Here is a 27,736-nt window from a genome sequence, read left to right as displayed (position 1 = left end):
ACACAGTAAATTGATACTTGAGGATCACAAGAAGCTGACATTTTCACTCTGAATATTTCAGACAAGTGTTACTGATGTGCTACATGCCCTTGGAGCAGTTCCCTCGGGGTTTAGACCGTCTACACTAGGACCAAAGTTCCAGGATGGTAAGTCTTCTGTTCCGTAGAACCATCCAGATTTAATTCAGATACCCCATGCTAAGTATTCTTGGTATAAAGATACCATAATTACCTGTATCTGCATTATGAGAAATGAAATTGAAATTGATGTATAGAAAAAGACAACCAAATTTCAAAGAGACTACCTCTGTCAGTACAGTCTATATGTGTTAAAACGAGAGACAGCCTCTGTTATAGTATTACATGGAGATTGTAAGTCAGAATCACACCGGTAAAAATTTATATGATATGAAAGATAACTCATAAATCATGATTTAAAACAAACCTTGTTCACATTTGTTTTGTATATTATATTACGTATAGACTAATGACATGATTTACATGTATTTGTTTTTTTCTTCAGATGAGAAATTCACCATGAAGAGATACCTGGTACCAAAATTAGCACCTTCAAACCTGGCATATGCAGATTTGTTCTTTGATCCTAAAGTCGGAAAGGTAAAAAAGGAAACTTTTGTTCTCTTTATTGAGAAGATGGATGTACAAATATATTGGTATTATAGATATTGTTATAACTGTTAAAACAGATATACCTATCATGCAGTTAAATTAGCACATTGTTTGTTAGTATGTTACATTGTATATTGTTACTATTGTTACAGATCCGACCCCGCCCCTCCCGGATAGAGAGGCTCGTATCCGTAGTAGCATGTAGACAGATCCCAGTACCAGGAACAGGTAGGTCAGGTGACCTGGACAAGGTCAGGCCTTTAACTAAAGCGAACTAACTGTGCGGGGTTCTCACTATGTTTTTTGATAGATGGTTGAAAATTAAAAATAGGTGGTTGGGGTCCACAGGTCCCAGTGGTGGCCAATATTTATTTCTGACAAAAATAGCCAGTTGTAAACAAGGAAACAGATGGCTGTTTTTGCCGGCAACCGACTTTGAACGAGAACACTGCTGTGTATTTTCAAATTGATCAATACTATAGATTATACCACTTGAAATTCATTGAAATTAAATTTACACATATGTATTGTGTCAATAATGACTGACCTGTGACTTATACAGATGAGAAGGGGAAGAAAGTTGAGCCCAGTGAGTAGAGGTTTGCAGTGTATTCTAACAGTCTTTTGTGTTATTTAATGTTTAAGATGATTTGTTTTTTGCTAATAACTTGTTTTGTTATAAACAATGAATATGCATGTAGTTTTATAAGGGCACTAATAATAATTGAAGGTGAAGTCAGTGAGTATTAAAAACTTTGGTAAAAAATCATCATCAATTTTAACAAAGAAAACTATACAGGTTTTAGTGATCTAAAAAGTCATAAGGTGAAATGGCATAATAATCAGATGTATTATGCTCTAATTTTACTATCCGAGATATATTTGAGTGGCGCAAATGTCGAATTATTTGTGGTATTCATCATGTATAGCTAGTTAAATAAATACTCTGGTACTGCACTAAATTTATTCCCATATCATGTTTGTTTTTAGCTCACCTGGCCCGAAGAGCCGGTGAGCTATTGCCATGGCGCGGCGTCTGTCATCCGTCCGTCCGTCAACATTTCCTTTAAATCGCTACTTGTCATAAAGTTCTACATGGATTGCAACCAAATTTGGCCAGAAACTTCCTTAGGGGAAGGGGATCAGATTTTGCATAAATGGTGACCCTGACCCCCCTGGGGCAGGAGGGGCGGGGCCCAATAGGGGTAATAGAGGTAAATCCTATAAAACGCTACTTGTCCTAGAGTTCTGCATGGATTGCAACCAAATTTGGCCAGAAACTTCCTTAGGGGAAGGGGATCAGATTTTGCATAAATGGTGACACTGACCCTCCTGGGGCAGGAGGGGCGGGGCCCAATAGGGGTAATAGAGGTAAATCCTATAAATCGCTACTTTTCCTAGAGTTCTGCATGGATTGCAACCAAATTTAGGCCAGAAACTTCCTTAGGGGAAGGGGATCAGATTTTGCATAAATGGTGACCCTGACCCCCCTGGGGCAGGAGGGGCGGGGCCCAATAGGGATAATAGAGGTAAATCCTATAAAACGCTACTTGTCCTAGAGTTCTGCATGGATTGCAACCAAATTTGGCCAGAAACTTCCTTAGGGGAAGGGGATCAGATTTTGCATAAATGGTGACCCTGACCCCCGTGGGGCAGGAGGGGAGGGGCCCAATAGGAATAATAGAGGTAAATCCTATAAATCGCTACTTGTCCTAGAGTTCTGGATGGATTGTAACCAAATTTGGCCAGAAACATCCTTGGGGGAAGGGGAACAGAACTTGTATAAATTTTAGCTCTGACTCCCCGGGGGCAGGAGGGGCGAGGCCCAATAGGGGAAATAGAAGTAAATCCTATAAATCGCTACTTATCCTAGAGTTCTGGATGGATTGTAACCAAATTTGGCCAGAAACATCCTTGGGGAAAGGGGAACAGAACTTGTATGAATTTTGGCTCTGACCCCCTGGGGGCAGGAGGGGCGAGGCCCAATAGGGGAAATAGAAGTAAATCCTATAAATTGCTACTTATCCTAGAGTTCTGCATTGATTGTAACCAAATTTGGCCACAAACATCCTTGAGGTTAACAGAATTCTTATAAAGTTTGGCTTTGACCCCATGGAGCAGAAAGAGTGGGGCCCAATAGGGGAATTAGAGGTAAATATTCAGATTCCTTTAGAAAAGAAACAATGAACTTATATTCAGGACATTACATGGCATTACAAACTAGGTGAGCGATACAGGCCCTCTAGGCCTCTTGTTAAAAATAATGGTCTCACTTGATTTGTCTAACAAAATATGTAATACATATGGTGATAGTGAACCTACTTTCTGAAATCCAAATTTGATTTTCACATTATATATTTCTTGATTAATATAGTGTACTTGTGTCAATCAATACTTTTTATGCCTCAGTCATGAAATGAAGGGGGCTGAAGTCCAATCACTTCCTCTGTCCCATCCTGCTTATTAGCGATGGAGAAGGAGACATTTTTGTCTTGCAGCCATTTCTAGCCATTTCTACATCAGAAGATTTATTGTGATTACTAACATACACAGACCTTTCTCATGGATTTGCATAGTTTGTTCCTTTATATTAACCGAGCCTTTATTGACTTTGTATATCTGACATGGTGTGAAGAAACTTTGTTTGATAGAGGTGGAGGATACGTGATGAGTTCAACCTAATCTGAGTCATATACCAGTATATGTTAAAAGTATACTCATATACCAGTATATGTTAAAAGTATACTCATATACCAGTATATGTTAAAGGCCCACTACCTTTCCGAAACGGCTTTTTATTTTTAAAATGGGAATGTAAAACGAGATCGATAATTTTGTAGAGTCGCAAAAGTTATTGACTTACCGTTAATACTACATATATCATCACCTTCTGAAAAATTTAATCAAAATTAATAAAATGTTAATTTTCATAAGGCGGGTCGTCTTATGTTTCCTGCCGTCGTCCTAAATACGTCGCGGTAGTTGAATATCACTATACCAGAGGGCAAAACAGTGAAATGACTCTCCACTGTTTTCATATATTACGCGGTAAATCTTACATATGTTTGGTGTTGCAACCTCTTCTTAGGCCATCGGTATATATTTTATGATGTTATCAATGTTTTTAAGAAATCATTATATTTTGCTCCGGAAAGGTAGTGGGCCTTTTAAAAGTATACTCATATACCAGTATATGTTAAAAATATATTTTCTCCTCATAGTTTATACCTAAAATCTCATAAATAACCGTTACTGATGGATGAATTAAAGAACTATATCGTAATAAGGATCTCTTGTTTTATTTTAGGTCTGTCAATCAAAGGTCGACATGTCCGTGTTTGCTTGTTTGATGGCCAAAATGTAAGTGTACTGTTACAATTTTTATACTTGTACATGTATATTATTTATAAAGTTACCCCTGGTGTCTTCAGGAATATTTGTAACATAGTAGCAAGTGATGATATATATTTTTCACTGAAATTGATAAATACTGGTATTTTGCATTGTTGCTTAAGGGATCACTCCCAAATTCTTTAAAATGATTAAATTAAATCTAAATTAAAAATCTTATCTTGTTTGAAGTGATCATAAAAACATATCTTACTAAAAGTTGTTCTAATATTAGCACATTGACAGAACATATTATAGATGTTATCAAAGCGTAAGAGAATATAGCTTATACCGGGTTAGTCCGAATGATTCTGACTATCTATCCCCTTTTTATATACTGACGTGGGCGGATGATAGTCAGAAGTCCATGCTCTTTCAAAACGCCAAAAGTCAGCGACCCTCACCAGGGTTGCTAGTTTTTCAATGTTTTCTCTTTTCAGGTTTCATGTGATTTTTCGACAATTGCATAGTTCGATAGAAAAATTATTTTTACACTACCTTGACATGTTGAAAAAAGTAAATTATATCTCTCAGCGTGCAACTCGTGGTATTTCTTTGAGACTTCTTAAATTTCCTGGCTAGATCGTCCATATTGGTTGAAGTTATCATGTGATTAAAATCTCGCCGGAAGTCAAGGGAAGCCGTTGATTTTTTACCTTCATTTTCTGACGTCACTCAAATTCTCGCGAGATTGGTTTTGGCAGCCATATACAAACAACGTGCTGAAAATGACGGAAGTCCGAAGAAACTGGAGGAAATGCATTTGTTAACAGTTGTTTACACATATAATTGATATGGAAGGTAGTGTAAAAATAATTTTTCTATCGAACTATGCAATTGTCAAAAAAATCACATGAAACCTGAAAAGAGAAAACATTGAAAAACTAGCGACCCTGGTGAGGGTCGCTGACTTTTGGCGTTTTGAAAGAGCACGGACTTCTGACTATCATCCGCCCACGTCAGTATATAAAAAGCGGATAGATAGTCAGAATCATTCGGACTAATACCGGGTAAGAATTGTTTTATTGATTTTGTGTAACATTATCATTTTCAGATTCTCAGTAACATCCATACAATAAAGGTGGCCACAGTGGATAAGGACCAAAGGACATGGAACTTCAATAGCAGGGTATGTACATACGTACACTTTCATAGACTTCATTCGAGGAGTTTGTCTTCTTCAACTACATGATCTGTCATCATCCCTATACACTCCAATAATTAAATAAGAATTCTTTGAGATTTGCTAATAACAACCAAACTAAGACCATGATTCCTGATTTTAAATGCTGTTATTTCAAAAATTGGAGATAAGAGATAGAACAAGCCTTCAGCTGCTTCAAGATGACTCATCACTTTAATTTCTGTGACTAACAATGTGCCTTCACAATGAACTATATAAGTGTGTATTTGTTTCAGGAATATAATCAAATGGATCCAATTCAACATGCAGAATTCTTCATCAGAACAAATAGTGCTCATGAAAATATAGGTAAGCATGCTTTCTACTCATTTCAATTTAAAAAACAAAAAAGTAAGTACAACTATCTCTTAGACTAAAATACTTTATAAAATTTACATCAAGGGCCTCTGGGATGCGGGTTTGAATATCATGTGAGGCAGTTACCAGGTACTGACCGCTGGTCGGTGGGTATTTTTCGGGTACTCCGGTTTTCCTCCACCAACAAACCTGGGACGTCCTTACATGACCCAGGCTGTTAATAGGGTGTTAAGATAATAAAACTAAACTAAAACATCATGGCAGTTGTATAGTGGTTTAGAGGCTGAACACTTGGCAAGTGACTGTTAAACTACTGAAACCTTGGTCGATGTTTTTAAATACAGTGTGTGCATGTATCCACTGAAGGGAGACACATTGTCTATTAAAGTACTTGCTCTTCTGCAGAATTGTCTTTTGATAGTTCCACTCTGATCTTGACCTCAAGCTAAAAGGTCTAAGGTCAAATACCACAGTAAGTGCAAACTGTAGAAGTAACTTATTATCATATTAATAAACCAACTTCTCCTCCTAAATACTGGAGGGATTTCAATGAAACTTATGAGCAGTAATCAGTGTAGATGTGCATGATTTATAGGGACAGTTATTTGGCCTACTGGATGACAGTTTATGCTGTAAATCTATATAAGTGAGGATCAAATACATATAAGAAATGTGGTTAAGCATTATTTTGTTTTGTCAACAGGAATCCTGTTTGAGCTGTGTATGTCCTATGTGAGAACAGTAAGTACTTCCTTGATGATGTACAGGGTACATTGTATATATATACATCATCAGTATATAGTTACACTATAGCAAAGCTATCAGATATTTACCATGCGGTATGAAAACTGCAATGCTGAATTGTACTACGGTAGTACTTACATATGTTTTCTTCATATATTCTTATTTTTAGATTTTATATCTTTCTCCAAATCAACTCAAAACTACACACTGCTGTTATTTATCTTAATATCTGATTGCCTATGTAGTATATCGTCATTGTTTTACAGTTGTGTTTAGATAGAAGTTAATATTGAAGACACTATAAAATTGGAACCACCTATGTAACATCTCCTCAATAACCTGATATCTGATGATAACTCTGTTCCATGATTGGCTATAAGTTGTTCCATTTTAATTGCTTTGACATTTATTAAAGGTCACAGAGGTCAAATATGCAGCAATCTTTCAACACCATTTGACTAAGACAGGCCCATTGAGCCTCTTGTTATTACCCTTTTTATTTTTTCTTTCAAAATTTCTAAAAGTCAGATGATTTATTGAAAATTTTGCTCCAGATTAATTCTGTATAAGCTTCTCAAATGACATTTAAACCCAAAAATATCATTGAGTCTTAGTTGTTTCCCATTGCTTATTTTTTATCCCTGTAATGCAAGGCTATCACCAACACAAACAACACCTTTGGTCGACACCTGTTATAAGTGTGTATTTCTGTGAATGTTATTACATCCATAAACTTCTGATATCGAAAGTAACAAATTAACTCACCTGTACATGTAGTGTACCTGTAAAAAGGAAAAAAAATCACTTGGATTCTTGTCTTTGAAAAAAATCACATTTTGTAATTAACCTCAAGTATTCATTTTGTATGCCCAATATGATGTGGATATTTTGTTGTTGCCTTGACTCTTGTCTATAAAATTTGTGTTTGCCCACCAATCTTCTACAGGTTTCCATCATACTTCAATCTACATGTGTACCAAATTAATTGGTACGCATCAGCATAATGAAAGGCTGGTTTCATTAAGTCGGAAGATCTCTGACCTCTGTTTTAGCAATTTATCTTAAACTTTCAAGATTTTATAACTATGTAATATGAAAAACACTTTAATGTATCCATCCTTTGTTTTTATTATTTACTGTTCAGAAAGAAATGTACTTGCAATGTTTAGTCTCTCTATTAATACATCTTTTCCTTGGACAAGACTACAGTAGCTGTAGATTATAAATCACTTGTATTCCACTAGTTAGTCTCTGTGTTATTTCATCGTTTATAAAATAAAATATTTGTACCTTGTCACCAATTTTGTACAAATAATAACTCAACTAAATGGCACATATCTAACATAATAAATATATCATTATCATCATTTATAAAAAAGACTAATATGCCTGAAAAGTTAAGTCCGAGGAAATTTAATTTTGTGTTTGTCTCCTTTGTAATTAATGAAACTAGAAAATAAGATATTATTTAAAGTTAAAATGCATAACAACAAAATAGTCTCCGTACAATTCCAAGCAAGGAACACATGTATGGATCACCACATGTATGTAGGATAACATTTGATTGTTTTAGAGGAATTGTACACATCTAGAAGAACATTGTGTTTTTAGTTTCTTTAATAATGCTGCACTTTTTAATAGTTATTGCATGTGAATTCCAATAAAATCAAAATTGAAAATTCAGTTAAAACAGGAAAATGAAGAAAATGTGAGTAGTCTACATCTAGAAGTTTATCATTCACTTGTACTAACAATATATTTGTGTGACTAGCTAACACGGTTTGTTCACTTTTCACTAAAAAGTTATCTTTAAATCCATCTTGTTTCCTATGAATAATCATTATCATTTTTATTGGAATCAATCATCTATAGGCCTAGGCCATTATTATTATATAGATGTGACTTATTTTGGCTTTTTTGGAAAACTTTGATTCCATTTTGTGGATTTCTTTACCAGACCTCAAGTTGGAGTTGAAATCTCATAGATCTCTCGATCTAGAACTAGATATCAATACAGTATTTAGTCAAAGAAACTAGTTGCTGTTACCTCTATAAAAGATTTCTGAGGACTTTACCTGGTGAGCAATCTGTGTTGATTTATATATTGTGTTGCATATTACAGAGTTATCTCCCATGCGAGACGTATCCATTGTGACCTCATTTTATGTTATGCTCGCAAACTGTTGACATCGTAATCAACACCTAATACACAAGGGCAGCTAATTCTGTAATATGCAAATACAGAATTGCAGACAATACAATTTTCCTCTTTTTTGATTTATTTTCTTAATTTTCTCAATTTTCTGAATTTCAAAGAATTCCTCTCCATTCAAACACATACTTAAGTATTACTTTATTAACATAACAGTAGATTATATATTGAACCGATCAATGGGATATTCTGAAGAAAGATTTTTAGAACATTTATGTATTATTCTTTGGTTACATGTGTGAGTTATTCTTTTTATTTTTTATTTTTCTTTACAATAATAATGTGTTTGACTGCTTGCAAATGTTTTATCAACCCTATTTAAAATCCTACAAAGGTTGTGACCACTTAACTAAGTTCATACTTGACCACACTACAAGTTACCTGTACAAAGATCATCTGTTTATGGCAAAAACCTTTCTGAAAAGGCCACTCTGTATTTATCAAATGACTGTTTATATACCATAATTTGTTCTGTGTATGAAATATGCTATGAAGATTTTATCAAAACAACGGAAACCTATCTACAAAATATTACATGCTTTAGATCCAATGTTATCCAGTAATCGGGCTGTGAAAACATGAATCTAAATGTTTATCACATTACCAGAAAGTGGCCACCTGGTAGCACCATGGATACTTAGGATGTTTCAACATTACCAAATGCTCTCCACCTCTGAATTTTGAGTTTAAATGTGGGGCATATGTCATGGTGCAGCGTTCGTCTGTCCATTCGTCAACATTTCCTTTAAATCGCTACTAGTCATGGAATGTAACGAAATTTGACCAGCAATATCCTTGGGGGTAGCCGTAGGGAAACAGAGTTTGTATAAAATTTGGCTCTGACCTCCCAGGGGCAGGGGCCAAATAGGGAAAATAGAGGTAAATTCTTTAAATCACTATTAGTAATAGAATTCTGCATGGATTATAACCAAATTTGGCGAGAAATATCCTCTGGAGAAGGGGGAAAGAGTTTGTATAAATTTTGGCTCTGACACCCTGGAGCAGAAAGAGTGGGGCCCACTAGGGAATTTAGAGGTAAATCTATTAATTTCGCCAGAGAAAAAACCCAATGATCCTGTATTTAGAACATTACTTGGCATTACAAACTAGGTGAGTGATACAGGCCCTCTGGGTCTCTTGTTCTCTATATACTGTCTAGCTGTCCTCCACTTCTTTAACCTTGCATGTCCTTAAGTGATTTTGGTCGTTGATAGGAAGTCAAACAAAAACAACGAATACAGAAAAGTTTGATTTTAACGAGATTGTACAGTGTTTTCTTAATTAATAACATGAATCTTGTTTTATTTTCTACAGAGTACAGAAGAATACGGAGAGTTTAGCTGTGGCTGGCATCATCTCAAGTTGTTAGAGGAAAACGGCAATGTCAAAGGCAACAGGTAGGTATTGTTATAGGTCATTGGCAATGTCATACAAAACTTTAAGGTAAAGGCAAGAGAGTTATTGTTTGGGATTGTTCAGTGGTAAAAGGTTTTATGGAACACAACTTCCTAACATTGATTCTGTACCTGCTGTCAAGTGGTGCCAATGTGGATCTTTTATTAGCTCACCTGGCCTGAAGGGTAGGTGAGCTTATGTCATGGCGCAGCGTCCGTCAACCGTCCGTCGTCCGTCCATCAACATTTCCTTTAAATTGCTACTAGTCATAGAGCTCTTCATAGATCGTAACCAAATTTAGGAGTACATGACAAACGAATGAATCAATGCTAAGGTAAAATTAGAGCAATTTGGGGCATTTATAAAGTCTTAACTTTAATGCTGATGATAAAATTTCAACTGGTAATTTCATTTCCAGACAATTTGATCAGATGGAAGTCCATGGTGGTACTCCATATGAGAAGGGAGTGTTTGTGGACCCGGAGATATCTAGGAGAAGTGAGTTATAATCTTACCATTATCATCTCATCATTATCATCGTATCATCATCATCATTATCATCATCATCTTGTCAATTAAAAATCAGAAGTTATAATTGAAATAGCTATGCTTGCATTTTCCTTTTCAAAACTGAATGCCCCCAATATACCCTGGTAGCCTTTTTGTTATTAATTGATACCCTTTTACTTCCAGCGAGTTCCAATGCCTTCATGACACTTTTATCTGGAAACAAGCAGCCACGACTACATGTGAAGTTAGCCATTCCCAATAAGAAAGAAGTGAAGGATCAACTACAGTGAGTAGTCTTACCAGCTGTTTTGTGATGTGGTTTTCCATTTTAGACCAGTTATCATAACGGTAAGGATATGATAGATGGTAAACAATGTATAATGAAAATACCAACTTTTTAGGCAAACACTTATCTCTCTTTGAAAAGATTTCACGGGTAAAAATGTTAGGAATTTGTTGTATTTAGAAAGTTTAGAAGTAATCAAAAGTATCCAATAATATAATAGATTGAATGTACATGAATGTTCTTATAGAAATTTCATAAGGAAAAAGTGCTTATTAGAACATTTATGTACATTCAATCTATTATATTATTCGAGACTTTTAATTACTTCTAAACTTTCTAAATACAACAAATTCGTAACATTTTTACTCGTTAAAGACTTATGGTTTTTAGCCCACCATCATCAGATGGTGGGCTATTCAAATCGCCTTTCGTCCGTGGTCCGTCGTCCGTCCGTCCTTCCGTCCGTCCGTCCGTCCGTCCTTCCGTCCGTCCGTCCGTCCGTCCGTCCGTTAACAATTCTTGTTACCGCTATTTCTCTAAAAGTACTGAAGGGATCTTTCTCAAATTTCATATGTAGGTTCCCCTAGGACCCTAGTTGTGCATATTGTATTTTGGGACTGATCAGTCAACAAGATGGCCGCCAGGCAGCCATCTTGGATTTTGATAGTTAAAGTTTGTTACCGCTATTTCTCAGAAAGTACTGAAGAGATCTTTCTCAAATTTCATATGTAGGTTCCCCTAGGACCCTAGTTGTGCATATTGCATTTTGGGACTGATCGGTCAACAAGATGGCCGACCAGCCGCCATCTTGGATTTTGATAGTTAAAGTTTGTTACGGCTAATTCTCAGAAAGTACTGAAGGGATCTTTCTCAAATTTCATATGTAGGTTCCCCTAGGACCCTAGTAGTGCATATTGCATTTTGGGACTGATCGGTCAACAAGATGGCCGCCAGGTAGCCATCTTGGATTTTGATAGTTAAAGTTTGTTACCGCTATTTCTCAGAAAGCACTGAAGGGATCTTTCTCAAATTTCATATGTAGGTTCCCCTAGGACCCTAGTAGTGCATATTGCATTTTGGGACTGATCGGTCAACAAGATGGCCGACCAGCCGCCATCTTGGATTTTGATAGTTAAAGTTTGTTACGGCTAATTCTCAGAAAGTACTGAAGGGATCTTTCTCAAATTTCATATGTAGGTTCCCCTAGGACCCTAGTAGTGCATATTGCATTTTGGGACTGATCGGTCAACAAGATGGCCGCCAGGTAGCCATCTTGGATTTTGATAGTTAAAGTTTGTTACCGCTATTTCTCAGAAAGCACTGAAGGGATCTTTCTCAAATTTCATATGTAGGTTCCCCTAGGACCCTAGTTGTGCATATTGTATTTTGGGACTGATCGGTCAACAAGATGGCCGCCAGGCAGCCATCTTGGATTTTGATAGTTAAAGTTTGTTACCGCTATTTCTCATAAAGTATTGAAGGGATCTTTCTCAAATTTCATATGTAGGTTCCCGTAGGACCCTAGTTGTGCATATTGCAGTTTGGGACTGATCGGTCAACAAGATGGCCGACCAGCCGCCATCTTGGATTTTGATAGTTAAAGTTTGTTACCGCTAATTCTCAGAAAGTACTGAAGGGATCTTTCTCAAATTTCATATGTAGGTTCCCCTAGGACCCCAGTTGTGCATATTGCATTTTGGGACTGATCGGTCAACAAGATGGCCGACCGGTGGCCATCTTGGATTTTGATAGTTAAAAGTTTGTTACCGCTATTTCTCAGAAAGTATTGAAGGGATTGTTCTCAAATTTCATATGTAGGTTCCCCTAGGACCCTAGTTCTGCATATTACATTTTGGGACTGTTCGGTCAACAAGATGGCCGACAAGCAGCCATCTTGGATTTTGATAGTTAAAGTTTGTTACGGCTATTTCTTAGAAAGTATTGAAGGGATTGTTCTCAAATTTCATATGTAGGTTCCCCTAGGACCCTTGTAGTGCATATTGCATTTTGGGACTGATCAGTCAACAAGATGGCCGCCAGGTAGCCATCTTGGATTTTGATAGTTAAAGTTTGTTACCGCTATTTCTCAGAAAGCACTGAAGGGATCTTTCTCAAATTTCATATGTAGGTTCCCCTAGGACCCCAGTTGTGCATATTGCATTTTGGGACTGATCGGTCAACAAGATGGCCGACCGGTGGCCATCTTGGATTTTGATAGTTAAAGTTTGTTACCGCTATTTCTCAGAAAGTACTTAAGGGATTTTTCTCAAATTTCATATGTAGGTTCCCCTAGGACCCCAGTTGTGCATATTGCATTTTGGGACTGATCGGTCAACAAGATGGCCGACCGGTGGCCATCTTGGATTTTGATAGTTAAAGTTTGTTACCGCTATTTCTCAGAAAGTACTGAAGGGATCTTTCTCAAATTTCATATGTAGGTTCCCCTAGGACCCCAGTTGTGCATATTGCATTTTGGGACTGATCGGTCAACAAGATGGCCGACCGGTGGCCATCTTGGATTTTGATAGTTAAAGTTTGTTACCGCTATTTCTCAGAAAGTATTGAAGGGATTGTTCTCAAATATCATATGTAGGTTCCTCTAGGACCCTAGTTCTGCTTATTGCATTTTGCGACCACCAACTTGGATTTTGATAGTTTAAAGTTTGAAAAGCAGAAAAAAGAATTGTAAGTTTGAAAAGCAGAGAAAAGATCCCTCTTTCATTTGTCAGACATAGATCAATCTTTGGTGGGCGCCAAGATCCCTCTGGGATCTCTTGTTACTCGTTAAAGATAGAGGAGTGTTCAGTAAAGTATTAGTTATTTCCAACCCATCCTGTTACATTACTCCAAGTCGGGTCATGCTCCAATTTCATGTGGAGGCATGAGTATCCATTTTGTGTTTGTATAAATATCATTTTGCCACTTTTTCCACAGGATATTACCGGATGTATTTAGTGTTTGTATAAATATCATTTTGCCACTTTTTCCACAGGACATTACCAGATGTATTTAGTGTTTGTATAAATATCATTTTGCCACTTTTTCCACAGGACATTACCAGATGTATTTAGTGTTTGTATAAATATCATTTTGCCACTTTTTCCACAGGACATTACCAGATGTATTTAGTGTTTGTATAAATATCATTTTGCCACTTTTTCCACAGGACATTACCAGATGTATTTAGTGTTTGTATAAATATCATTTTGCCACTTTTTCCACAGGACATTACCAGATGTATTTAGTGTTTGTAAAAATATATCATTTTGCCACTTTTTCCACAGGACATTACCAGATGTATTTAGTGTTTGTATAAATATCATTTTGCCACTTTTTCCACAGGACATTACCAGATGTATTTAGTGTTTGTATAAATATCATTTTGCCACTTTTTCCACAGGACATTACCAGATGTATTTAGTGTTTGTATAAATATCATTTTGCCACTTTTTCCACAGGACATTACCAGATGTATTTAGTGTTTGTATAAATATCATTTTGCCACTTTTTCTACAGGACATTACCAGATGTATTTAGTGTTTGTATAAATATATCATTTTGCCACTTTTTCCACAGGACATTACCTGATGTATTTGTGGGGAGTATGTGTCTTCTACCATTCTACTCATTCTACAGACAAATCCTCGCTGACAAGTTGATACGGGACCGGATTGATCCTGATTCTACAGGTACACAATAACACCCTCATGATTGAAGAAATCCATCATTACCATTTTTGGTGTTTAATAATTGAATATTATATCACAGTCCTTGCAATTTCAGGTAAATTAAATGTGAGTTTGTCAGAGGACAATTATAAATACATTTTGTAATGAATCATTGCCTTTTTGTTTTTAGAATTTATGCCAAGTACAGGTAATTTGTGTTTGATGTGGTTTAACGACTATAACATGTCTGATTACGTAATTACTGATGTAACACTCACAACCTCAAAAATACCTGACAAAAGTGTTGTTACTGAAATTACAACAAATCAGATAGGGGAATAAAATGTATATACAGAACCTGAACTATTCACATGTACATTGTATAAAAAGTATAGATTCACAATGTCCTTTTATGGTATAACACATGTTATATGTAATATGATATCACTTATTGTTAGTATTATGTATGTATGAACCAAAGGTTTATACTATTAATAATATAATGAATTTCAAAATATACAACCTATATCTTATCCATTACTATAGTGTTTAGCTGATGTAACATTGTTGTAAAATTATTGGAAACTTTTGATTGTACTTAAAAGTGTACAATTTCTGTTGAAAAACTGTGAACATGATCATAAAAAATATACCAGGAATGCTGTGGTGTTGATTTTTTTCTTCTGTTTTTTTTTTAAACATTTTGTTTTTCATTTTGACACAAAATTGGTTAAATTGTTATAAAAATATGCTTAACAAATATTCGTGCTGTCTTATATTTGGGCAGTAAGATAATTTACTAACTTTATACAGGTCAATCAATGAACCTAAAATGTTGGTTTGTTAACTAATAATTCATCTCTGGTGTATTGGTTATTTCCTTTGTTAAACAAAAATATCAAAGTTGTAGGTTTACAGCCAGACAGGCTATTAATACCAGAAATTGTTTCATTGAGGATTGGGCCCCATGTTTGTTTGGCTATTTGTTTTGTCTGTTTGGCTATTTCTGATAAAACCAACCATATATAAATGTTGCTTTACAGAGTTGATCCACAGTCCAGTACTGACCACATTCCCCCAGATAGCTGACCAGTCCGACATGATGAAAGTTGTCAGGGTAAGTACCGGTAACACGTATATCATATTATGCCTGAAATAAATGCATTAATGAAAGCAAATCTAAATTGATTAGTCTTTTAAAATAATATTGAAGCCTTCTTGGTTTGACTTGTAGTTGTATATTTGATGGTTTATGTGACTGTAATGGTAAAGCATTGGTGCTTGCTGGCCATGGTTTAATGACGTATTTATCATCATTAGACACAATATTATGTCACAATGTTATAGCTCCTCTGGGCTGTGATTACCGTAACACTGTATTTTGTTTTGGTGATGTTTTATAGGACTTGTGGCAAAAGAAAATCAAGACAGTAAAGAAAGCAGATTCGGTGGGTATTTATAAAGAGTATATCAAAAATGATTGAAATCACTTAGTTCAATATGCCAAAGACCATTCCAGCTATCCAAGCCAACCTATAGTTCAGTTTGACTTGTTGATTCCTTATAAAATAAGTATTTTAAGAATCGAAGTGATGCTAGCTCATCGATTCTAGTCGAGGAATAACCTGCTAGGCTAGAAACCATTGTCAAGGAGCTTGATTGACTTGATTATAGGGAATTTGGTATAATTTGAGCTTTAGTATATATGTTCCCAAAAGCCATTCCACATATAGCTTAGCTTACAGCAGTAAGTCACACTTATACACATGTGTCACATTCACTGTTTAAAGGCCCACTACCTTTCCAAAATAGTTTTTTGATTTTTAAAATGGGAATGTAAAACGTGATTAATAATTTTGTAGAGTGGCAAAAGTTATTAACTTAACATTAATACTACACTTATTATCACCTCCTAAACAATTTAATTAAAATAAATAAAATGTTAATTTTCATAACGCGGGTCGTCTTATGTTTTCCCCTGTCGTCCTAAATACCGCGCGGTAGTTGACTATCACTGCAGCAGACGGTAAAACAGCGAAATGACTCTCCATTGTTATCATATATTACGCAGGAAATCTTGCATATGTTTGGTGTTGTAACCTCATCTTAGGCCATCGGTATATATTTTCTGAGGTAATTAATGTTTTTAAGAAATCTTTATATTTTGCTCCGGAAAGGTAGAGGGCCTTTAAACTAGAAACTTTGTTTACATCACAAAGAATCTTTTAATTATTTCTAGAATTATTTGAATTCATTTTAGTCTAATTATTTCTAGAAAGTTTCAATTCATTTTAGTCGAAGAAAGTTTCAGATTTTACCAATACAAATGTAATATTTATACTTATTCAGTTTCAATTTATTCAAAATTCTTTTTATGAAGTTATTTGGATTTTTTGCCCATCTAGAACATCAGTTATGAGAATGCTAGATTCAATGCCCAAGTATATAATGTATTATAAACATGAATTATGAGCATGCTAGAGATGTAAGTCACAGATAATCAGATAATTCATCATCCCATGTATTGACTTTGATTGAAAGTGTCTGATACATTTTCTTGCAGAGTTCTATTTTCCTTCCATCGTATTTGTCAGTTATGGTAATTACCGTGAAATGTCGACTTTGACATTGCATCCTTGTCTTCTATGTCTGCATTAGCCATATATACTTAGATCAATCTGCATTTGTTAATATAACCTGCATTCAATGTTGAAGATTTTGGCATTTATGGTAGTTTTCCATTCCGTATTCTTACATGTAAGATACGAGTCATATATAGGCCAAAACATTTTTGACAGTTGGCATGCATCTTGAAAGAATTCTGAGAAGTAATGAATTATACAACAAACTTATCTTAAAGGATTTGTTCAGTGAAAAATGATAATTTCAGTTTATGCTGGAAATGGCTTTATTAGCACGTGTAGAAACCTCTCCGTGCCGCGCCCGACCGAAATAACCTGTAAGCTGCCGATATCGAGGTCAAATTTTCTGACCACCCGATTATGCATATTTTCTAGCTCTAAACCATGTGACGTCATAATAGTTTGTGGCTTATAGCTGTACTATAACTGATGTGCTATCACTTACATCGACGGTCACAGGAAAAGCCGATCAATGATTTTTTATGGTTACTTTTGAGTGAAGTTAATCATACAATAACTTTGGCTCGAATGTAAATAACTAAAAGAGTGAAATTCGATGTTTCAAATACTCCAATTTATGCTCTTATAGCAGGTATCTTCCAGTAATTATGAAAGAAAATCCACACAAAATTAAAAGTTACGGATTTTGTGTCAAGGAGTTCAGTAACGAATAAGCTTTAATTAGATAATATTTTCCTGTAGTCTGTATATATATCTTTAATATATTGTGAATTGCAAAGTTTGTGACTGTAAAATGAAATTTTACGTAACAAGTTAAGAAATCCTTGATTAAAGCATCAAGGACATGATGCTTGACGTACTTACACACCGATGATTGATCATTACAAACACTGTGTTGTGTGTTGCTAACCGAATAAATTGAGATACATTTATTACAATACCGTAAAACGTTTCAACATGTGGTAGAAAGAATTTATTTTTGATATTATAAAAGATCAAAATATTGAGATATTAAGCAAAACAAACTATTTTTCAGACAGTGCGGTCACTTTCAATTTTTAATCTATAAACGAGTAGATACACCGATATAGATATATAATTAGCCATGCCTTTGGTTTGATAGTTATGTAATACCTTGACCAGGATGTTGTTTACCTTTACACAATGCCATTCATAGAACTCACTTGTAATTACCTGGCCGCGGGCAATATGCTATTCAGTGGACTATATTGGGTATTTGCTATTGTCTTACTGACAATCAGGTTAGGACATCCGTTAATTGGATTGTGATTTGAATATTATGGAAACCCCGTACATCTATGCTCTAGGTTTTTTATTGTCACATCCATTTTTAGCCCACCATCATCAGATGGTGGGCTATTCAAATCGCCTTTCGTCCGTGGTCCGTCGTCCGTCCGTCCGTCCTTCCGTCCGTCCGTCCTTCCGTCCGTCCGTCCGTCCGTTAACAATTCTTGTTACCGCTATTTCTCTAAAAGTACTGAAGGGATCTTTCTCAAATTTCATATGTAGGTTCCCCTAGGACCCTAGTTGTGCATATTGTATTTTGGGACTGATCGGTCAACAAGATGGCCGCCAGGCAGCCATCTTGGATTTTGATAGTTAAAGTTTGTTACCGCTATTTCTCATAAAGTACTGAAGGGATCTTTCTCAAATTTCATATGTAGGTTCCCCTAGAACCCTAGTTGTGCATATTGCATTTTGGGACTGATCGGTCAACAAGATGGCCGACCAGCCGCCATCTTGGATTTTGATAGTTAAAGTTTGTTACGGCTAATTCTCAGAAAGTACTGAAGGGATCTTTCTCAAATTTCATATGTAGGTTCCCCTAGGACCCTAGAAGTGCATATTGCATTTTGGGACTGATCGGTCAACAAGATGGCCGCCAGGTAGCCATCTTGGATTTTGATAGTTAAAGTTTGTTACCGCTATTTCTCAGAAAGCACTGAAGGGATCTTTCTCAAATTTCATATGTAGGTTCCCCTAGGACCCTAGTTGTGCATATTGCATTTTGGGACTGATCGGTCAACAAGATGGCCGACCAGCCGCCATCTTGGATTTTGATAGTTAAAGTTTGTTACGGCTAAATCTCAGAAAGTACTGAAGGGATCTTTCTCAAATTTCATATGTAGGTTCCCCTAGGACCCTAGTAGTGCATATTGCATTTTGGGACTGATCGGTCAACAAGATGGCCGCCAGGTAGCCATCTTGGATTTTGATAGTTAAAGTTTGTTACCGCTATTTCTCAGAAAGCACTGAAGGGATCTTTCTCAAATTTCATATGTAGGTTCCCCTAGGACCCTAGTTGTGCATATTGTATTTTGGGACTGATCGGTCAACAAGATGGCCGACCAGCCAGCCATCTTGGATTTTGATAGTTAAAGTTTGTTACCGCTATTTCTCATAAAGTACAGAAGGGATCTTTCTCAAATTTCATATGTAGGTTCCCGTAGGACCCTAGTTGTGCATATTGCATTTTGGGACTGATCGGTCAACAAGATGGCCGACCAGCCGCCATCTTGGATTTTGATAGTTAAAGTTTGTTACCGCTATTTCTCAGAAAGTATTGAAGGGATTGTTCTCAAATTTCATATGTAGGTTCCTCTTGGACCCTAGTTCTGCATATTACATTTTGGGACTGATCGGTCAACAAGATGGCCGACAAGCAGCCATCTTGGATTTTGATAGTTAAAGTTTGTTACGGCTATTTCTCAGAAAGTATTGAAGGGATTGTTCTCAAATTTCATATGTAGGTTCCCCTAGGTCCCTAGTAGTGCATATTGCATTTTGGGACTGATCAGTCAACAAGATGGCCGCCAGGTAGCCATCTTGGATTTTGATAGTTAAAGTTTGTTACCGCTATTTCTCAAAAAGCACTAAAGGGATCTTTCTCAAATTTCATATGTAGGTTCCCCTAGGACCCCAGTTGTGCATATTGCATTTTGGGACTGATCGGTCAACAAGATGGCCGCCAGGTAGCCATCTTGGATTTTGATAGTTAAAGTTTGTTACCGCTATTTCTCAGAAAGCACTGAAGGGATCTTTCTCAAATTTCATATGTAGGTTCCCCTAGGACCCCAGTTGTGCATATTGCATTTTGGGACTGATCGGTCAACAAGATGGCCGACCGGTGGCCATCTTGGATTTTGATAGTTAAAGTTTGTTACCGCTATTTCTCAGAAAGTATTGAAGGGATTGTTCTCAAATATCATATGTATGTTCCTCTAGGACCCTAGTTCTGCCTATTGCATTTTGCGACCACCATCTTGGATTTTGATAGTTTAAAGTTTGAAAAGCAGAAAAAAGAATTGTAAGTTTGAAAAGCAGAGAAAAGATCCCTCTTTCATTTGTCAGACATAGATCAATCTTTGGTGGGCGCCAAGATCCCTCTGGGATCTCTTGTTGAAACAAAATGAAGCAGTAAAAGCAAATGGAAATAAAATATTTGTGATCATACCTAGGAATATATATTACATATATACATATGTCGTACACAGGTAAAACAATAATGGAAGTTGACTTATTCAGAAATAAAAATGGTTCTAAGAACTATTTCAACTAAAGGTTTAACCTTAAAAATTATTCCAGTCTAGTACTGTAAATACGGAATTGTGGCATATAGCAATTTTCCGTAATTTCTAAGGTATGTATAGTCATACAAGAAGGGTTACAATATTATCACACTAAATATACTTATTTAAATATCACTAAGTATAATTTTAAAAAGGTACAAGATATTATATCTATTTATAATGCCTGTATATAAGTAATTTCATTTTTTCATTTGAACACTATATGTGGTTAATTTTTGGATTATACGATAAATGATCATATATCATACTATTAAATCTCGGTATGATATACAAAAGGATCGACTATGAATATACTATTTTAATGATTTAGTATAATTTTGAAATAATGAATTTAAATCTACACTTAAACTGTAATTTAGAAACATATATCAGAAATATCATTGATGTATTTCTGCTTTTTAGTAAACGTAATGGACAAAGTTTCAAAGGCAACAATATAGATATACATATTGTACATATTATTTTCGGTAATATAGATATACATATTGTACATATTATTTTCGGTATAAGTTCGGCACTGTTACTCTAATATCACATAACTGATAACCGTCCACATTTTATTTTTACTCAAAAACTGTGTCGTATTTGCATCGTTATAGCAGAAGTTTGAAATAAAAACACGGATTCTAGATATATTTATGTTAAAGTGTGGGATTTTACTCGTAAAAGATTGTGTTACATTATACTATTTTTTTTATTACACAGAAATTTATATTATATGCTATTTAAATCTCAGTCAAGACTGATCCGAACATCATATTGATATCGCTATCAAATTGGACTGATTATCTAATCTAAAGTTAGATATATGCTTGTTTGAATGTTTAAAATGGTGTAAATGGAATGTTTTGAAACTGAAAATATTGACACCTTAAAGCTAGAATAACCATTTACTCGAAAAACTCAAATTGTAGATCTAACGTATACGTATATGTGCTGTATATAGATGTATAGTACTAGGCTTACCTTGTGTAGCTGCGGACTACTGTGACATCACAAGACCACGTGACCGCCTAGCTCATTATCTCTGAACCATAATCGACACTACCCGAAATCACGACCAAAACCAACCGATAGCGCTAAAACCTAGGCCATTCCTTGGATGGCACCTAATTTTTCATTCATTCAAAGTAATAACCTGACGTATTATAAAAAAAAAATTTGGCTGCACAAATCCTTTAAGTAACTTGGCATGTTTTGATTGAGGATAAATTATGAAAGCATATTTACTCTTCAACCCAAACTTAAAGTTAGTAAATTTTCATTTGCTTTTTGGTTATTTTTTCATAATTTAGGAAATCTACTGAGAGTAGACATATTGAATGTTTATCTTACCGTTGAAATGCTTAGTAGTTTATATGGCTAGTGAGAGTTCCCAGCTAAACAGGCCGGCTAGGAAAATAACGTTGGTATTATTGTTGGTTGGCTAGGAAAGGATGGATAATAATTCCATACATACTTATATATATATGTAGGTAAAAATACTGGTAAAACAAATCCAGAGTAGACTAAGTTAGTGCATATCTAATTAAGAGCTTTGCTTGGGATCCTGGTTTGTGTATATATACAGTATTACATAAGCATGCATTTGGTAAATACAATATATAAAAATATATTTCAGCATTAGATCAGTGCAAGAAAATCCTAGTAGCCAGTGTATTATTATGTCCCTGTTATTGTGTTACTAAAGTGTCTTTGATGAAAGGTTTGCATGTTTTATGTTGTCTTCATTCCTGAAATCAGATGTGATGGATCCATACAAAAACGTCTATATCACACTGAATGTAAATTCAGCATCATTACCAGAGTAAAACGTTCACATTGTATGTGAAGTCAGCATCATTACCAGAGTAAAAATGTTCTATATATCAGTTTTAATAGACTACATTTATATTGGGTTTATGATATAGATCTGATGCTTAGATATTAAAAACAATAGTGACATAAGCACAAAAGGGAATTCAAATCTTACTGAACATATAATGACATAAAATATCTACTGTGAGAGTTACTTCAGGTAAGATGTGCACCATCTTGTACTTATCACATAACCTCGCTTGTAACAAACATTTCTATTGGCTTAAATGTTTTCGATATCCACCAATGACTTTTATTGTTATTTTGGCTGATGTAGCTGTGCATTCTAGGGTAGAGTTCATTTACCATTGGTTAACACAGTATGATATAGTAAAAGGGTCAGTTTGAATACTTGGGTGCCAAAATTGGAACATATTGCTGGTACATGTATATACATTTTATTGAAAGTATATAAGTTAAAGATGCTCCACCGCTGACAAATGGTATTTTTTCACTATCAAAAACAGGAGCAGACGATTTAGTATTTTTCTTCAGTTACAAAAGTTACTTACTTTACAACATTACCACCATTGAAAAGTTTGAGCTTCTAATTCTACTTCAAGTTAAAAATATGAAAAATAATTTATTGCATCCCGAAAAAATTCCGTGTCACTATATCCTATATTGAAGGAAGTACTGATTGTGCATGTACCAAAGGCGAAATAAATTATTTTATATTATTTTTTCGGTTAATTAGACATATATATACACGATCAAACCAGGGGCGTAGGAAGCGGAGGGACAGGGGGGGCAAACATGTCTTTTTGCCCCCCCCCCCATTTTCGCCGACTGAAATTTTCCCCCCCCCCCCCCCCCCCCCCCCATTTTCGCCGACTGAAATTTTCTAAAAATGCTTATTTGAAAGAAAAAAGGGTCCTCCTGCACATTTTCCGTACTTCATTCTGGAAATTTTTTCGCTGCGCGCCGCATTTCCTAAAACGTTCAAGCACATAATGTCAAACCTTAAATAGTAAAAATTCAATACACACGAACTAGACTAAAAATGTCCATTAAGGGATTCTATGTACTATTTAAAAAATGTCTCTTAAAAGATCAATTTGTTTATATCTTAGCGAGACAATTAATTCATTTTTTTATGTTACACAACAATGTGCCGATGGTGTGGTTCCAAAATATTAAGGACCATTTCCCCCATTACGTTTCATCTTCCTACGCCACTGCAAACACCAATTATTATTCAACTGAGGAATATCATTTATGCTTTGTCGACGGTGGAGCATCTTTAAGGGGAAAATATAGCATTAAGAAATCTTTCTGAACTTCAGACAAAGGTTTCCTTGTAGAAGAATTTTAAGTAAAAGAATTTCCTTCACGAATGGGAATTATTTTGACTTTATTTGAGAATTATATTTGTAACTGACCTTGTTTTCCTATTCATTTCTTTTCTTACCTGACATGCATGTGCATGGCTACCATTTGTTGTAAGTATCCTGGCAAAAAGTGTTGTATTTATGACATGCATGATGTTTTGTTTTGTTTTTAAGCTCATGTTTTGTTCAGCTCATATTTCGTTTGTTCGTGACATAACTAACTTACAATAATCACTAAGTTCTTTGTTTTTAAAAAAGATAAGTGATTAAATAATAATTTTGTCTATTAAATATAGTAAACTGAAATATAACATTCTTAGCATTCAAAGATCTTCAGGACAAACAAAATCAGGAAATAACGAAACAGCTTGAAACTAAACTTAAACTTAGGGTTTTATGTACTTATATGTACTTTGATAATACATGTAATTGTAGGGTGAAAATAAGTGACTTTAAACTGTGTATGACTTTGCCAAAATATTCATTGATTATCATTGATTTATAGGTTCCATAATATCACTACTTTGGGATTTTATAGTCACGACAGAATGTCAGAGTTGTGTTGATTTACACTGAGTGATTTTATTTTATCTAGATTTGGCTTAGACTTAAACCATGTAGTATCAGTTAATGGCCCTATTTATTGTGCACACTAATAATTCCATTTTGTCCGTAACAAGCATTTTCATTGTAACCGTCGCATCTGATAAGCTAAAATAAAGATGTCATTATTTCTTAGGAAAAAATGAAGAGTCCAAAAATGAATTTGTAATTTTGAAAATGATTCACAGAGTTTGTTATCTATCTATCATCACCAATATGGAATTACAGTAATTTTTACTCTATGTATACCAAAAAGGATATGGCACACAACATAATCACATGAATCAATATAGCAACCTAACAAAATATACTTATATGTTACTGTGTTGAGAAGGACATCTGTCAGTGGTGTAGGAATCCAGAGTTCACAATATACTGTTCAGTCCTTGCCAGAAACCCACTACACGTAGTCACTGCTTTATCATGTCACAAATATATAATGTAGATGGGTTACTGGTGGGTTTTCAATGATGCTATTTAAAATAGTGCCGTTATCATGTATGAACAGAGGATCATAATCTCATTTTAATGTCTTCAGAATGTTCCCAAATTGAATCTTCACTAGAGAAAGGAAACCTTTGATTTTGTAACGATTCCATATAAAATGGAGAGTTCTTTGAATTAATGAATATTGATCCAAGGGCTAGATAAATATGAACATTGTAGCAGTCAAAAGTACTGTGTCAGTAACAGCAACTGTGCATGTGTGTGTGTGTGTTACATAAACAATTCATCAAATTATTTATGAAGTTTTTCTAATTCTTAAAGTTTACTTTTGAAATAAAACACTAATATAAAGTATCATTAGAATAAATGTACTTATTTTGTATACATGGCTCTCTTGGACCATCAGTTTTCACAACACCAAAATCATATGATTTAAATGAAATATTTATATTGAAAAATTGTAGTTTATATAAGGCCAAAAGCTATTTACTATCTTAATCTGCTATAAATACAATATGCTGCTTTACAGCGGGACCATGAATACATGAAGAAACTGTTTGAGGAAGTAGTTAAGGAGTCTGTGTATCCCCTTCTACATTCCACAACACTGCCACCGTATATGATTGGCAACCACCAGGCAGAACAGGTCGGTTTATATCTAATGTATGGAAAAAAATTTTCCTATAAATTGTAGGAGTTTTGATTCAGTATGTTATATGATTCATCAATATCAGAAAACAGTGTAAACAAAAACATAATGTTAACATTGACATTTCCTAAGGACATCTTCAAGATGCTACTTATATTACTGTACAGCTGGCATTATGTGTTTGAAGCATTTTGTTATTTTATTATAAACGTACAGTCAAACCTTGAACTCAGAGTTGAAAGGGGTATGGTAAAACTTAAAGCCCAAGTATTCCACGTAATTTTACTTGAACATATAATGAAAAAATTGAGAGAGAGAAAAAAAGGCTTTATATAAGCAGATATAAATCATACACAACCTTATATCATTATACCTTTGTGATGCAAGAGAAAGTTGTTACAGAATCTTGTAATGGAAGATTTATAGTATTTGTTAAAAAAAAATCTTTACAATTTTCATATTTTCATAGGCTCGCCATGCTGAGATTGAAAAGTTCTTGAATCTCCGTGACTCTCGAGGTGGAATCCTACAACTGATGTTGTCGTCAGAGATAGAGTTCTCTCCCTTTGAACCCAAAGAACTTTCCTTTGATGTTATAGGACCACACTGTTTGCAGCCATAGCTACTAGGTAAACTACTAGACGAGGCTCCTCACCAATGTAGAAGTTTATGTTAATGAGTTTTCTTAAATTAGATGCTACACAGTATTTTTTCGCTATCAAAAACAGGAACAGACGAATCAGTATTTTTCTTTAGTTACATACTTAACATCATTTCCACCATTGAAAGGTTTGAGCTTCTTGTTTTGCTTTAAGATAAAAATGAAATATTAAAAATAATTAATTGCATCATGAAAAAAATCCATGACACTATGTTCTATATGTAATGAATTACTGATTGCACATGCACCAAAATCAAAATAGATTATTTTATATGTACTTTTGTGTTAAATAGACACTTGCTGGTATATAAATGATTAAACATAAGTTATTGTTCAAATGATGAGTATCGTTTATGCTCGGTCGGTGGTGGAGCATCTTGAAGGAGTTAGATAAAACTGGGTCCAGGGATCAGGTTTTTTTGGTTCAATGATCCACTCAAAACAACCAGAAATACTACAACATTACTATTTTCTAAAATGATCAGATTTGGTTTAATAACATTTTATACCAGTGTACAAGAATTTTGTGTCATGTTGGTTTGATTTTTAAAAAATACATGACTTTATGTTCAGGAGGCACCAAGTTAACATTGATTTAATATTTTTGCTTTTCAGATTGATTTAGAACTTGGTTTGTCCATCCAACAAAGGAGCATCCAAGCAGTTAAATTTAAGGTACTAATTCATGAAGTCGAGGATTCATAGAACAGATACGCAAGGCATTCTACAGATATTTTATCATCGGACTGTGAAGAAGACTGTTCAAATAAAACTTAAAGGAATTAGTAGTAACTCAGATACATAAGTACACTTAACATTGAAAGGAGATAAAACAAACTGTGATAGAGGTATTCTCATGGATACCAAACCAACATGTGGGGGAGGAGGAGAAGGAGTAGAGAAAACTAAGATTACCGTCCATTAGATAGAGCAATTATCATTAGTTATTAGTATTGTTAATTCTTATGTGCATGGGAAAGGCATGACTGGGGTATTTCTTCCTATTTATGCATTTTCTGAAGCTGATAAAATTAAGAATTGACCCTTGTTAGTTTCCATGTTAACCATGGTAAACTTTTGTATGGTAAGGAAGGATATGTAATGGGAGTTTGTGTATGATGTGTAGTGTGAAAGGCAATACAAAAGAGTGAATACAAAAATCTGTTTTGTATGTTTATTTATTGTTAGTATGCCTAAGTTGTATGTGAAAGTAAAATGCAGTGCATTTTATATTTTATAATTAAAAAAATATACAAACCTATATAAAGATGACTTTGTTTTCATTACAGTATTTAAAAAAATATATTTTAATTGCATTTACTGTATTATCAAAAACCTATGTTCATCATTGAATATATAGAAATATGATGATGTCATTGTAGAAACGTTGGTGATCTCGGCTGTGGTATTTTGTTAAATTTACATACCACATTCACCGTAATTAGCGCCAAAGCACGCTTAAAAGTTATATCAAAGGGGGAGAGTAGGCACTAATTAGTGAACCAAAATGTACGTTGTCGTCGAAAAATCTGTTTGAAAAAAAAGTCAGCCATATTGAACCCTTTTGGTACTCGGAAGTCGTACTTGTGAGTCGTGACACAATACTTTATCAAAGTTAACACGGCTTCCTTTGAGACAC

The 27,736-nt window shown here is 34.8% G+C and overlaps 1 protein-coding gene across 10 annotated transcripts in view; it reads left to right on the top strand.

The window, feature by feature from the left end:
* Window positions 1-27,358, top strand: part of LOC138318742 (nephrocystin-1-like) — a 49,362-nt gene extending 22,004 nt beyond the window's left edge. For 2 of the 10 annotated variants that reach the window (XM_069261394.1, XM_069261389.1), the window contains 20 exons: window positions 62-146; window positions 523-617; window positions 782-857; window positions 1,192-1,218; window positions 3,937-3,989; window positions 5,074-5,148; window positions 5,439-5,511; window positions 6,224-6,261; window positions 7,949-7,972; window positions 9,791-9,873; window positions 10,290-10,369; window positions 10,565-10,667; window positions 14,244-14,356; window positions 14,526-14,543; window positions 15,379-15,452; window positions 15,739-15,783; window positions 16,899-16,934; window positions 25,317-25,433; window positions 25,906-26,065; window positions 26,713-27,358. In XM_069261394.1, the coding sequence (XP_069117495.1) occupies window positions 62-146; window positions 523-617; window positions 782-857; window positions 1,192-1,218; window positions 3,937-3,989; window positions 5,074-5,148; window positions 5,439-5,511; window positions 6,224-6,261; window positions 7,949-7,972; window positions 9,791-9,873; window positions 10,290-10,369; window positions 10,565-10,667; window positions 14,244-14,356; window positions 14,526-14,543; window positions 15,379-15,452; window positions 15,739-15,783; window positions 16,899-16,934; window positions 25,317-25,433; window positions 25,906-26,058 (1,368 nt within the window). In that variant the 3' untranslated portion in view covers window positions 26,059-26,065; window positions 26,713-27,358. The remainder of the gene's footprint in view (window positions 1-61; window positions 147-522; window positions 618-781; window positions 858-1,191; window positions 1,219-3,936; window positions 3,990-5,073; window positions 5,149-5,438; window positions 5,512-6,223; window positions 6,262-7,948; window positions 7,973-9,790; window positions 9,874-10,289; window positions 10,370-10,564; window positions 10,668-14,243; window positions 14,357-14,525; window positions 14,544-15,378; window positions 15,453-15,738; window positions 15,784-16,898; window positions 16,935-25,316; window positions 25,434-25,905; window positions 26,066-26,712) is intronic. The other 8 variants (XM_069261392.1, XM_069261391.1, XM_069261390.1 and 5 more) reach the window with 8 other exon arrangements.
* The last annotated feature ends 378 nt before the right edge of the window (window positions 27,359-27,736 follow it).

Source organism: Argopecten irradians, chromosome 3 (genome assembly GCF_041381155.1).
Source record: "Argopecten irradians isolate NY chromosome 3, Ai_NY, whole genome shotgun sequence".
Taxonomy (NCBI): domain Eukaryota; kingdom Metazoa; phylum Mollusca; class Bivalvia; order Pectinida; family Pectinidae; genus Argopecten; species Argopecten irradians.
The sequence above is the reverse complement of the archived record's forward strand: the minus strand, read 5'-3'. Positions and strand labels throughout refer to the sequence as shown.